Source organism: Microcebus murinus, chromosome 18 (genome assembly GCF_040939455.1).
Source record: "Microcebus murinus isolate Inina chromosome 18, M.murinus_Inina_mat1.0, whole genome shotgun sequence".
Lineage (NCBI taxonomy): Eukaryota > Metazoa > Chordata > Mammalia > Primates > Cheirogaleidae > Microcebus > Microcebus murinus.
The window spans coordinates 33,138,992-33,153,736 of record NC_134121.1 but is presented as its reverse complement, the minus strand read 5'-3'; the positions used below and the strand labels follow the sequence as shown (position 1 = coordinate 33,153,736).

General features: G+C 40.0%; 1 protein-coding gene across 2 annotated transcripts; it reads right to left on the bottom strand.

The window, feature by feature from the left end:
- Positions 1-1,767: 1,767 nt before the first annotated feature.
- Positions 1,768-14,331, bottom strand: COIL (coilin). Of its 2 annotated transcripts, XM_012746760.3 has the most exons (7): positions 13,987-14,331; positions 11,202-12,306; positions 10,995-11,081; positions 10,677-10,724; positions 7,918-7,987; positions 4,877-4,965; positions 1,768-2,730 (listed from the first exon to the last, which is right to left on the bottom strand). In XM_012746760.3, the coding sequence occupies exons 1-7, from the start codon at positions 14,229-14,231 to the stop codon at positions 2,647-2,649; spliced, it is 1,728 nt and encodes a 575-aa protein (XP_012602214.2). In that variant the 5' UTR covers positions 14,232-14,331; the 3' UTR covers positions 1,768-2,646. The 2 variants fall into 2 exon arrangements, with proteins under 2 accessions (XP_012602214.2, XP_012602968.2); XM_012747514.3 differs by lacking the exon at positions 10,677-10,724 and having other exon boundaries at positions 13,987-14,330.
- Between the last annotated feature and the right edge of the window lie 414 nt (positions 14,332-14,745).

Below are 14,745 nucleotides of genomic sequence, written 5' to 3'. Positions count from 1 at the left end.
ATTACTATGTGGTGTCTTTCTCCTGATTGGGCCTGGAATGATACAGCAGGTCTTGCAAACAAGAGCTGTGAACAGTCAACTGGAAAGAAAAACAGATTAGTGCAGTCATTACAGTGAAGGGAAGGGTGCAAAGGACAGGTGCATGTTCCTGCCAGCCCTGGTTTGTAAATGGCAAGAAGGGGTCAACTTGACATGGGCGGAGGAAGGTATTAGTTTAAGGAAAAAATTTGCAACAGATGCCTTTAGGTGTAAAGAAGTTGAAAATTAGAACCAAATAGTCCACAGGTTGAGTGGGCCAGTGCTTTGGACCTGTGAAGAGTTTTTGTGACGTCATCCATACCTTCAGGACAGCTGAAGGGAGTAAGGAAAGACCCAAGCAATCTAGGTTTAAAAGTAGCTAAAAAAACAAAAGTTAAAAGGTACTTAAAATATACCACAGTGTCCAAGACAAGGACAGCAAAGAAGAGACCAACATGGTTGGAGAGGAAGAGCTTACGAGTTTCACACGAAGGGGCAAATGATCCGGTGGGACATGACTGATCGAGTCAGGGCCAGTCTTTTTACACAGAGTGAAAGCAGCCAGTGACTTAAGAGTGAGTAGACAATCTGAAGATGGGTGCAACTGAGTCACGGGGAAGAAAGGTAGTAAGTCAAAGTTTATATTCCACAGCTGAGAGCAGCACTCTGGGAAACATGAGGATGCTTACACTTGAGGCCACGACACAGCCACTTCAGACACAGCCACCAAAACAGCCTGGGGAAACACAATACTGCCCTGAAGTTACACTAGGCAATCCCACTGCTGGTTGGGGGTCTCTGCCAAGTTTTTCAACATTGGGCTGAGGGGGTTAGATGACTTAGCACTTTAAACCCACAGAATAATCCCGTAACAAAAAGAGCTGGTATCTGAGCACTTCCTCTTTGCCTCATCTAGAAGAGTGCTTCTGGACCCACAGGCCAGGGGCAGTGAGACAAAGATTTGGTCTCTGGCATGTACTTCTTGCTCAGTACCTGCAATTTCATCTCCCCTCTTCTCTCTCACTCCTGGGTAAATATTAATAGTATTGTTTGGAGTTAAGTCTGAGTATAACATGACAATTATAGCCATGATTTCAAACAGTAAGAAATACACTTACATTTTAAAGGGTAATCCAGTATGTACATGGCTATGTGTAAATGAAACAAAAGTTTTATAAAGCAAACTTAAATTCACTAGATGTGATGCACTATTTATTTCTATTCTATTATATTCTCTTTTCCAAAACACTGGTCATGGCCCCCTAAATTGATTTCATAACCCTTCTAGTGGACTCTATTCATACTCTTAAAAAAAAAACAAAAAAACCACTGTAGAGGAAAAAGGTAACTCATAAACTGATTATAATCTGAAAAAAACACACTCTGAGCTCAATAATTCCCTTTGGTCTAGTCAATGTTTACTAGTTATCTTAATTTGATTTCCAGATCTGGGAAGAAAGTATGCTACACAAAAACCCAGTGCCATGATCTCACCACTCATGTTATTCTCACCCTTTCTGGAGAAACACTTCTCATTACAAATCAATAATGTACATTTACGTCATGCAAATTAAAACTGGACAATGTCTTCATTAGTCCAATGGCTCCCAGAACTGATGAACTTCAACAGACCAAACTGCAACACCAGATTATTCAGTCAAAGCAAACCTTCTTGTTACAGCAAATTATAATCTCTTACATTAAAACAAGAACGATCTGCAATACGCAAGTAACATGATTCACCATGGACATTTTGTTCAATAAGATTTTATTTAAAAATTTGCAAAGCTGAAGGAAGGATATGATCTTTTGTTCAAAGAAAGCAATTTTCACAGTATATATTTAGCCATTTTAGCTTTGTATCGAATAATAACAGAAAAGGAAGTTCAAGATCCTCACTCCAGCATACTCAGCCAGGTGCTTGGCATCACGTAGCAAGATGAAACATTCCCTGGTCTGAAGCTCACAGCAAATCCTCTCACCCAAGTGGAACACCCGTTCTCCAGGCACACACACGAGGTCTTATTTTCACTGCTCTACACAGGGCCCTGAGAATCCTTAATTTTAAAGTTGGGAAAAATGTGAAAGGATTCCTTAACTCATTGCCTGTAACAAATCCAACTACCTGTATAACTCTTCACAATTGCAAGTATAAAAACTTGAAATGTATAAGATGTTCCATTTTATAGAACAACTCTAATGTTAAAAAATTGGGTCAAGTAACATGCTTTAATGTTTTAAAATGTTACTTAATAAAACTGACTGAGACAAGATATGCAGCACGTTCTTGTATTTGGTATTACAACTCCTATTGACGATTGCTACTTGATGGTCAAAAAAATTTAAAAAAAGAGAAGAAGCCACACATGTTGTATATAATAATGCCTGCAGGGAATGTCATGTTTTAAATTTTTTGAAATTAAACCTGGAAAAAAAAAGTCTATAAAACCAACACCCATGTTATTTAAAATGATGAGGTAGATTTTTTCCTTTGCAGTAAAGTGAAGGTAACAAAAAAAAAAAATCCATACAACTTTCAAATCCTCTTTTTTTAAAAAAAAAAAAGTTCCGGTTATAGTCAGTTTCACAAATAAGACATTTATAAACCAAGAGGTGGAGAGGTCATACTCAGACAAGTTCTTTACTTGATGTTTTACTCGGAGATTCAATAATCAGTCTTGGATCAATCAACTCTCTCCAGAAAACAGTGATCTGAGGAAAAATACAAAATACTCAGTTTAAATACTTCATTTTGAGGTCATATAGGTTTTAGTAAGTTAAAAATTTCAGTCGAGTAAATTCCAGTTGAAGAACTGGAATGATTTGAGTTCCAATAAACTGAGTATAAGAATACAACTAAATTTTACATTAAACATATTTCACCTTTCTTTGATTAAGAGCAGATGCAGGGGTTGGAGGAAGGGGTAGCTGTTTACAAGGTGGTTAGAAATGCCCTGTGGACAGGGGGCCCAAAGACTTCTTGGGAACCAAACGTGGCCCAGATGGGTATCACTAGGCAGTTGACAACCTTTTGTACAGCTCTATCGTTCTTATGCTATGCTGCCTAAAAAGAGATCTATCTTACAGCTGACAGCTGGCCCTATGGATGAAAAATGAGGGCCATCTAGTGTCAAAAAAAGGTAATTACAGGCCTTCTATTCTACAGCCTCTGTTTAAAACCACTTCAGTACGGCGCTCGCCCACTGTGAAACCTTGCCCACAGCCGGCATTCATAGTCCCCACGATAGTTTGTGCTGTCCATTGACAACGAATCCGTTTTGCTCTTGTGTGATGAGGAAAGCTTTAAAGCACTGAAAGCTTGCTTTACTTTACAGGCAGCTTTACTTGTAATGTAAATCAGAATAGGTAACATATACATATATGTTTTCATTATGTTATTTTTAAATGTTCACAATTTTGATAAATGAAAAATTAGAAAAGTCAATTCAAAATTATAGACTAAAGTGGACACTCGGTTGTGCGCCTTCACATCACGGCTGTGGGCTACAGTCGATGCTCAGCTGTGCACGTTCATCTGTGGCTATCGACTATAGTCAACGCTCACACCAAAGTGGTTAATAGGACATAGAGAGGAAAGTCTCCAAGGTTTAATTTTCCAATGCAGTTTCCAGGAATATATATTTTAACAAAAAAGTGGAGCTGCATATATTAAAAATAAATACAAGAGGCCGGGCGTGGTGGCTCACGCTTGTAATCCTAGCACTTTGGGAGGCCAAGGCGGGCGGATTGCTCAAGGTCAGGAGTTCGAAACCAGCCTGAGCGAGACCCCGTCTCTACCAAAAATAGAAATAAATTAATTGACCAACTAAAAATATATATACAAAAAATTAGCCGGGCATGGTGGCGCATGCCTGTAGTCCCAGCTACTCGGGAGGCTGAGGCAGTAGGATCGCTGAGCCCCGGAGATTGAGGTTGCTGTGAGCTAGGCTGACACCACGGCACTCACTCTAGCCTGGGCAACAAAGTGAGACTCTGTGTCAAAAAAAAATAAAAAATAAAATAAATAAATAAATACAAGAGACTGGGACAAATTTTCTGATCATACCACAAACCCTAATATGTGTGTTTTTGGAATAAATCCCTAAGTGTCATCTACCTTAAAGTAAAACACATATATAGTCTGGTTAGGGTTTCTACAAGTTCACACTCCAGAAAAAATGTGAGTGTGTAATATTGAAACCTACACAGAATAATATTCATAACATTCCAAATAAAAATACCTTAAGAGAGACCATTTTTCTTAAATTTGTTTTGTGTTGTTTTGTTTTTGAGACAGAGTCTCACTGTGTTGCTCAGGCTAGAGTGCCATGGCTTCAGCCTAGCTCATAGCAACCTCAAATTCCTGGGCTCAAGCGATCCTTCTGCCTCAACCTTCTGAGTAACTGGGACTACAGGCATGTGCCACCATGCCTGGATAATTTTTTCTCTATATATTTTTAGCTGGCCAATTAATTTCTTTCTATTTATAGTAGAGACAGAGTCTTGCTCTTGCTCAGGCTGGTTTCGAACTCCTGACCTTGAGCAATCCTCCGGCTTTGGCCTCCCAGAGTGCTAGCATTACAGGCATGAGCCACGGCGCCTGGCTGCAACTCTATACTCTTAAGTTTGTTATTGGTGCATCTTGTCATACAGGCTCTTTGAGGTCCATGATGGTAACACTGATTTAGCACTTGGCACTGTTATTGCCACACCGTAGGAAGGCCAGATTCCCCCTGGTCCTAGATCCTTTGTGGTTTTACTACAGGCAGTTCAGGAAACTGCAATGTCACCTTCCAGACCCCAGGTAATCAGCTGAGAGAGAATGCACAGCCAAGCAATGCAAGAGAAGCACGCCTACCTTCCTCTCCTGTGTCACAGCATACTCCACTACCTCGGTTCCATTTTCATTGTGATAAACCAAATCAAATTTCCCAGGTTCCTTCACAGCTGAAATCAGAAGGCAGGGAGGAAATACAATACATTACTCATTTCACAATAGTTAAAATGTTCCTGTAGGGGAATTTATATCATTAGGAAAACAGCTACAAACTGCACTGGCGTGAAGGCTGGGTATGTACCTGAAAGCATGGGATGCTCAGTACTGGGAGATCCTGAGAAAAACCCTGCACGAGTGACTGGGGGGCTGGCTTCTTGGCCATTTATCAGAGACGACCTTTCTATCATAAGCTTATGAACTGTCATTAGTACTTCCAGAATAGAATGTGGAACCACAAGACAATCCCCAAAAATAATTTATATGTTTCAATAAGCAACGGTAACATGAAATGTTGCTCTGTCCTCAGAAACCACATAAGCTTGGTTACACATCTGTGTACACAAGCTGTATACACCACTTGGTACACAGGCAGTCCTTGTTTTGCAGAGTAGTCTGGGATCAGAAAAATGGATGTGCAAGCTGAAACCATGCAAAAGTCTTAATAATCAATGGGAAAAATTAGATTGCCTCACAATCTTTAAAAATTTTTGTCATGGGAGGAGGGGGCGAAAGGGCATTTATTGAAACCTTAAAATCTGTACCCCCATAATATGCCAAAATAAAAAAATAATAATAAAAATAAAAAATTTTTGTCAAAACATTAAAAACCTTTACTGTATAAGGAAATGAAAAAATAGTAAAACTAATATTCAGGTAGCACACTGTAATTTAAAACATTAGGAACACTGGCAATTAAAGTGTTTAATTTCTTTCTAAGAAACTAATCAAGAGTAGTCTGAACTGCACTTGCCTTCTTGTTGTGTAACTTATACAGAGCAAGTGTCTTTTCTAAGCTTTACAGAACTGTCATACTCCTTTCTAAGTTTGGATCTGCTTTCAACATTTTATCCTTTGAGCTTCCAATGTCATGAAATCACTCTGAGAGTTTCTTTGTTTTTCACTTTGTGAAATCTTTGTGAAGTTTTTGCTGGTGTCACTTCTGGGACATTTTGATCCTTTTCACCACAACCACTTTCCTTATTTATGTCAACAAGTTCACATGATGGGCAATGCCAACATTCCCACAGTGAGCCATTTTTTCTGTAACTCCTCTTAAATTCAATGTGGATGGCACTTTCAGCATTATCACTTTCTGCTTTTTCGCTGTGTTTTTATCTTTGTTGGCCAATTCCCTATTTCAAGTACCCATTTATGTAAAATGTCATGTGGGTTATCACTGAGACAAGGAGGCAGCAGAACTGCGTGCTTTCCTGTCTGTATACAAATGAATGACAGACGCACAGTGACCAATCACCCACAGACTGGTCACAGATTGTGATGCACATCTGTTATTTATGCAGTGACTTGTAGACTAAACAGCTAACAGTACTTTATGCAATTACTCACAGTTAACATATCCAATGTTGTTAGGAGGACAGATAAAGCTGTTTCTTGATGCCCCCCAAAAGAAAAGTTCTAATTGGATGTTATTACTGTATATCACCTGACAAGAAATGATCAGTGTGTGTCCATGGAATTTGACTATGGACAAACTTCTCTGTCCACCACTTCTAAGGAGAATTTCTACAAATGAAACCTCATCAAAGAAAGCTAGCAAACCAGTGTAAGTTATATCTAATCATTTGCTTAATATCATAAAGGAACTTTGTTGAAAAACGCTTTTCAAAGCCGGGCACAGTGGCTCACGCCTGTAATCCTAGCTCTCTGGGAGGCTGAGGCGGGCGGATTGCTCGAGGTCAGGAGTTCGAAACCAGCCTGAGCAAGTGCGAGACCCCGTCTCTACTATAAAATAGAAAGAAATTGGCCAACTAATATATATAGAAAAAATTAGCCGGGCATGGTGGCGCATGCCTGTAGTCCCAGCTACTTGGGAGGCTGAGGCAGAAGGATTGCTTGAGCCCAGGAGTTTGAGGTTGCTGTGAGCTAGGCTGACGCCACGGCACTCACTCTAGCCCGGGCAACAAAGCGAGACTCTGTCTCAAAAAAAAAAAAAAAAGAAAAACGCTTTTCACTGATCTTTGTCTACTGGAGTTTTGAATCTTTTACTCAATACCTTATTTAAAAACACACAGAAAACAATTAATTGCTTTAGGTTCTGCTAAAGAAAAGGGGATCTCTCCCTGCTTTCTGACCCCTACAATACATCCCAAGTTAAGTTACATACGGTAAAAGCCTTCTTATTCTAGGTTTTCAGAACCCATAATGGGTGGGGTTAATCAGAGATAAGGCAGGGAACCATTTAAAATTATATGTGAGAGTGTGTGTATACACACACTTTAAATATTTTATTTTGACTTAATACACAAAAGTATGTTCATTTGCCAATCTTTTGAAATAGAGCTGAGTAGGTTTTATGAGTTCACTGAATAAGAGTTGTCTTTCTTTTATATATCATACCCCTAATGTCCTGTCTGTAATTTCTACAATTTACAGTTTTGACTTTTTTATTTTGTTTTGTTTTTTTCGAGACAACATCTCACTCTGCTGCCCTGGGTAGAGTGCAGTAGCATCATCTTAACTCACAGAAACCTCAAATTCCTGGGCTCAAGCGATACTCCTGCCTCAGCCTCCCAAATAGCTGGGACTACAGGTGCATGCCAAGATATCCACCCAGCTAATTTTTCTATTTTTAGATGAGACTAAGTCTGGCTTCCTAGAATAATTCTCTTTGATCAATTTTCATCAGTATATATAATCTTTTATGAAGTTACATAATTACAGTAATAAGGACAACTAGCCCAACAGCTTTGGAACAAATCAACTAGCAGGCACATAGGCCCCAGGGCTGCAGTGTGCTGAAAGACGAAGTGGAGATCACCAGACAATTGTAGAGGTCAGTTATATGGAGGCCAACAAAGAGAACACCTTCTATAAAAGCTATTTAAAAATCACTGTAGACAGAAAGAGGTTAAATTCTTCAAACTCTTTTCTAAAAGACTCACCAGGTAAAGATGAAAGAATTTCTATGTCTACTTGCTGGGTCTCTGGATTGTGGCTTAATATTTTTCCTTCCTTTCAAAAATAAAAGTCCAAGTCAAAAATCAACATGTAAAATATTGTGAATATACTAAAAACTCATTGAATTGTAGACTTCAAAATGATTAATTTTATGTTACGTGGATTTTATCTCAATAAAAAAAATTTTAAATAAACATGTAAAGGGAATAAAAACAAACAGGCGAACTGATAAACACTCTATCTGAATATACAGAAATATCCTCAGAGACAAAATATAATAGATATAGTTAAATCATAAATGGGAGACACTGACCTAAAGAACTCAAAGAGAAGTAAAGAGTATACTAGGTTACCACTAGTATAAGTGACTGGATAGTGAAAAAGAGGAAAAACATGCTAGGATGAGGACTGACCATCACAGCATTCATCAGGACAGACTACACACACCCTAATGGTTCTGCTTCAGCTCCTGATGCTTTTAGAGCCCTTCTAGAAGGGTGTCAACCCTCAAGCAGAAACGGGAAGGCACTTTGTCACTGGTGAGATTATAATTCCCTTCCTCCCAGGTCTCAGTGTTGGGAGAAGGCATCAAGAGGAAGCACTGCCCTGTCCACATGGTGATGGAGAGACAAATGGGTAGCCTTTGGGGGGCACCCAGTGAGCCCAAACAGTCACTTCCTCCAGCTTCTACCCAGAATTTCTGAGCATAGTCAACAGTGTTTTTCTAAAACCAGATTCATCAGGGATTAGGAACCTGGGACACCATATTTTGGATGACAGAGTTAACTTTTGGAGACAAGCTTAATAAATAAAGCAGATAATCAAGCTGAATAACACCACTTGAAGTCAAAGCAAAAAAGTGGGACTGATTTTCCTTCTCAAAATAGTTTTGAAAACAATTTCAAAAATCTCCAAAACATATCATGAACTAAAGTAAGCAAATAGCCTTCCAAAGTAATAACTATGATGACTAACACCAATATAATATGCAATTTAAAAAATCAGTATCACCTAGAATTACAATTTGTAGAGGTTGAGGGATATATCAAGTCAATATTCATTTCCATTTGCTATATATCACACAATTAAATTAGTTATCTATGGCAGGGTGACAAAACATCATGGTTTCCTCAAGACAAGACAGGTCTGCACATGTCTTTCCTTCCAGCATAATTATTAATAGCAGCCCCTTTCACTCACAAGTATCCTGATTTGGATAAGTTATATGGTTACTTCATCCACAGGAGATATTAAGTGGCTAAGAAGATAAAAACATAAAACACCAATTGCCCAGGACTAATACACCAGAATCCCTCTATTAACTGATACTAGCCTGCTTTTTTTTTTTTGAGACAGGGTCTTGCTTTGTTGCTCAAGCTAGAGTGAGTGCCGTGGCATCAGCCTAGCTCACAGCAACCTCAAACTCCTAGGCTCAAGCAATCCTACTGCCTCAGCCTCCCAAGCAGCTGGGACTACAGGCATGCGCCACCATGCCCGGCTAATTTTTTCTTTATATATTAGTTGGCCAATTAATTTCTTTCTATTTATAGTAGAGACGGGGCTCTCAGGCTGGGTCTTCCTCTTGCTCAGGCTGGTTTCAAATTCCTGACCTCCAGCAATCAGCCTGCCTCGGCCTCCCAGAGTGCTAGGATTACAGGCGTGAGCCACAGCGCCTGGCCTAACCTGCTTTTGAGGAAAGGTTTTTACCAAGATTTTAGAAGTCTTCCAAGGCATTAATCGGATTAAATTGAATTCCTTTGTACTATATCTATATTACTATTACCAATTATTACCTTAAAAAATGGACTTACATTCCTATGCCATATATTACATCAAAAAAAAAGAAAGTATGCATTTTAACTGGATTTTCATCAAAATTTTGTTTGGTAAAAGAGGGAAGGAAACATGCAATTCTGTGATTTCACTAACTGAGTTGAGCTTTTACTCAACTATATAAAGTCTCATACAGATATCAAGTGAGTAAAATCCAAGGATGATATTTATGAACTACCTGTGGTTAACTGATAATGCAAAAGAGGCCGGGCGGATTGCTCGAGGTCAGGAGTTCGAAACCAGCCTGAGCAAGAGCAAGACCCCGTCTCTACTATAAATAGAAAGAAATTAATTGGCCAACTAATATATATATAGAAAAAATTAGCCGGGCATGGTGGTGGCATGCCTATAGTCCCAGCTACTTGGGAGGCTGAGGCAGGAGGACTGCTTGAACCAGGAGTTTGAGGTTGCTGTGAGCTAGGCTGACACCACAGCACTCACTCTAGCCTGGGTAACAAAGCGAGACTCTGTCTCAAAAAAAAAAAAAAAAAAAAAAAAGCAAAAGAAACCACATTAGACAATAACCAGAAATAATTCACAAATATATAAAATAGATTCCCATGATGAAAATAATCAAATTTTCTGGTTGAGAGCTATTTATTATTTTCTTTCAAAGTTTAAGACCATGAAAGGATACCCAAATAAATTTGTTTGCCTAAGCTGATTAGAAAACAGTGATTAAAAAAATTAAACTCACCATTCTCATTCTATATTCTAGAATAAGGAAAATAACACTGGACGACTTCACTGATACTACTAAAAAGTTAACATTTTGGTAATGTCTTCATTTTCTATTTTATGACATTATTTACTCAAAGAAATCTACATTACATATAGAAGTAGTAGTTAATATGACTTTAGTTTTATTAATATACTGATAACTTAATTATTTTTAAATAAACAGCCTTACCTTATAGTCAGAGACATCAGGAGAGTAATCAGATGTTAGTTCCAAAAGCTAAAAAAGAAAAAACCCACAAGTACACAAACCCTTTTATATTCTCATATTCCCATATTATATGCTCTTCCCTCCTACCCCTAAGAAAACGCGTAGAGTTGGGGTCGTGCCCATGCCACCAGTCTGGGTGCCCTACCACAAACCTGTGACATATATATTTAATATATATTTAAATATATTATAAATATATGTAACCTGACTTGCCAAGTGAGTTTATTTCAAAGGAGAATTAACTTTTTTTGTTGTAATAGTTGCTGTTTTAAAATATACCTTAAATGCAATCTTTTCTCCAACTTGAGGGGCAGCTGCCAGCAGTGGTAACAGAGTATAGTCCTTCTTGTGTCTCTCTACTGGATTCTGAAAAACAGTATTAATCATGTGACTCTGTTACTAGTGAGAAAATATGAACCCATGGCATGAATGGCAGATACACTCCATAGGGAAAAGGGAGGAGGTAAACTCACAGTTAATACTAACCTGGATAATAGTAGATGAGTTTGTTATTGTTTCATTTAACTGCTGCTGCTTCTGGTATTCAGTGTTTCTATTTAGAAGACTAGAAACAGCCTGCCCTCGTCCTCGCCCTCTCCCACGCATGCCCCGACCCCTAGCTCCCTTCCAAGAGAGAAGGTCCTCTCCTCTACCCCATCCTCTTCCTAAATTAGTGGGGAGAGACGTGTTGGAAGGAGGACCAGGAGCTTGTCTGCCACAGTTTAAGTCAGAATGCTTCCACCCAGCAGCACTTGGAGACTGTGACGATGACCCTGGACCAGGACAACCTCTTCCTGCAAAGAGGCCTACAGTCTTTAAGAAACTGGCAGCACGCTCCGGGGTTGTCTTTGATATCATGCACTGGTCATCTGACTCTGAACTAGAGTCTGAACTAGAAGATGATGAGGTCTTGTCCTTGCTGGGGGTAAGGTTAAAGCCAGCTTTTGTGGCCAGTTTGTTTGCAGCTGGGTTTTTTGTAGAGGGTCCTTCCTTTGATAACTCAGCTGATACTTTCTCTGAGGAATTTCTGACCTTCAAAGTGGCATTACTGAGAACATCGCTGGCGGATTCATGAGAAGACTCAGACTCCGAGGAGGAACTGGGATTATCTTTTGAACAAACGCCTACACCACCTTTCTTTCTGACTTTAGCAAGGCTGTTTCTAGCAGAACCTTTTGGAGGACTACAGCTCTGGATGGTCCGCTCTTTTACTGCCTGCGCTTTTGGAGACTTGGGATTCTTCGTCTTTTTTTTATATTCACATTTCTCCTTTTTCTTTGGTGATTTTCTTTTGGTTTCTTCATCACCATCATCCACTACACCACATGTTGCTTTGTTTTTTCTCTTACTTTTTTTCCTCACAGTCTGATCTATGATAGCTTTTGGCTCTAGATCCAAGGCCTTCTCATTATTACTATTGTTTTCTTGCCTCTTCCAGTATGTCTTTGAATATTTGTAACCTAGTTCAATTTCTTCATCCTCCTCTAACTTAAATGCCCGCTTCTTTGCTTTTCTAGCTGATAAATCAGTACTGTCACCATTACTAACTATTATAGAATTCTCAGCAACTTCTCTCTCTTCTAATTTAACTCTGTCAAAAGAACAAGAGAGAAAGCTAGAGTGAGCAATTCACGTCCTGTCTCCAGGACACAGTTACATACTGAGATGATTCTGCAAACTGTCACTACCATCAGTCAATAAAAAACTCATACCATCACAGAATACACAACAGCATGAAACTAGTTATTTTGATCTACTCCAACATTAGGTATCTTTGGGAACAAAGACTATGTTTTCCTCTTGTAGCTCTGAAAAAAAGTGAATTTGTCAAGGAAAGATGGAATAATTGTGGGCATTAAACAACAAAAAGAAAATTTTTCCAAATTCATTTTTATCGGAGGTCTGCATCATTTACCACTGAGCCAATTGCAGAGGTACTTCTTGCCACATGCAACGTTCATGTGAAGCATTTAGGAGGAAGTTACCTGTCATTGTGCTGTAATTATTACTTTTAACAGTTTTCATTTGTTTTTGACATTGTTAACTCCATTATAAAGAGTGTAATTCCTTGGGAAAGACATTAAGAGGAGTTAAAATTTAAAAAAATGTAATTCCCAAATAATTCATTCATTGAAGTATAACAATAGTTAGCTAGCAGCAAGTTATTAACTCATTGGGCAGGGGACAGTGCATAAAGTAAACTTAATAGGAGGGGTATGGTCCTTACAATTATAATATTTAAATAGTTCTTAAATTGCAGAGAGAATAGAGACCTATTTCACTGTCAATAAAAAGGAAAAAGAACTTTTTGAAATTTGGATTATTTTAAGATGTCATTTGAAAAAGTCGAACATTATTAATAAATCATACTTTTTCTGATTTGAGAGAGAGACTCAAAGATGTAGTCATCGTTTCAAACCAAAATCGTATGAATCTGACATGCTTTGGGGAAAGGAATATTCAACAACTAAGAGCAAACAAGGGAAAGTAGCACAACTCTGGAATTAATTCCCTGTACCTGAAGCTTAAAGAAAAATAAAAAGCCTCGATATGAATCTGAACTGGCACGATCACATCTCACGACCTCACTGAGACAACTAACATATTGGTAATTCGTACTATTAATACAATCGCTTCTGGATACTTACCTCAGTATCATTTTTTAAATTTCCCAAAGCATATTTAAAATTATTTTGTGTTTTCCAATTCACAGCCCAAAAGGACCCAAACACCTATTTCCGTGAACCCCAAAACACCCAGGTGAGACACAGAACGATACCCACCAGAAGTCTCAGGGGATACCGGGCACAAGAGAACTGAGGTTGGACAACGCACACGGTATGTGGAAAACATGATTCCGCTGTGTCAGCCTGGGTCTCCTACACCCTGACCCTGAAAGCCGCCAACCGTAAGGCCAGGTCTCCACACATCTGCACCATGCTAAGTGAAGATTTTGTTACAACAAGGCTGAAAGACACACGGGCCCCGCTTGTACCCATCACAGTTTTTTTTTCAAGCTTGGTCCACCTGTAATTAGAAGCATCCCGGGGAAGGACGCTCGTTAAAATACAAATTCTTGAGCCCAGTACTTAACTAGACCAGTCAGGATCTCCGGGGTTCACGAAAGCGCGTTTTCACAGTCGCCCCCCATGCCCTCCCCACGCCGCGCCCCCTCCCCACCGCGGCCTCGCTGAGCGCCCCCGGCGTGCGCAGGCGCGTCCCCGGCCCGCCGCCCCGCCGCCCCGCCGCCCCCGGCCCGCCCCGCGCGCACCTGAGGCAATCGTTGTCTCTCACCAGGCGCGCGCTCTCGGCGGGGGGCAGGAGCCCCCCCTCCAGGTAGAGGCCAAGGATGGCCCCAGAGCTGAAGCCGAAGCGCTGGCGGATAAGACTAATGAGATCCGTGACCACTCGGCATCTGTTCAAGTCGACCAAAAGCCAGAAGGCCGTGCAGTGCGGGGTGGCTGGCGGTGGGTAATCAAATTGAAGCCGTAGCCTAACCGTCTCGGAGGCTGCCATCTTGTTCGGTGCTCAACGGAAGCCGAGAGATACCACCGGGCTACGGAGAGGCGTGCTCGGGCGGCCCGCCCCCCGGCGCCGGGAACGTGTGCCGCCTATTGGTGGGAAGCGGCTACTACAGGCCTCGTCAATCGCGAGAACTCGGAGCGTGGTTGAGTCCACTCAATTTTGTTCAGGGCAGGAACAGGGAAGAGTGTGAATGAGATGCCTTTTATTCCTTCCCTAGCGTGGTCTCTGCAGGGTCCGAATTTAGGCGGGTGTCTGGGTTAGCAAGCGCTTCTCCTCAGCACCGGTATTCTAAGATATTTGCTCGTATTGGTAAAAGATTTCTAAAAAACAACTCCGGACACATTTCTTTCACAAATAAAATTTGTCATCATAAAGAGCTGAAAAAGATATAATTCCTAGCGTGTTGTCAGTATTGACATTTTAAAATAAAACCATACTAAGCAAAGTAGCACAGTATAAACCAATAACAACTGGAGCTGAAACAACTGAAGACAAACTTCCAGAA

Bases quoted from the DNA above. Each gene is read 5' to 3' on its own strand.
- COIL (XM_012746760.3), bottom strand. From the start codon at position 14,231: ATGGCAGCCTCCGAGACGGTTAGGCTACGGCTTCAATTTGATTACCCA. The intron at 12,307-13,986 runs GTGCGCGCGGGG...TTCTTTTGACAG, and splicing joins AGAGACAACGATTGCCTCAG to AGTTAAATTAGAAGAGAGAG. The intron at 7,988-10,676 runs GTAAGGCTGTTT...TATTTTTGAAAG, and splicing joins CTGATGTCTCTGACTATAAG to GAAGGAAAAATATTAAGCCA.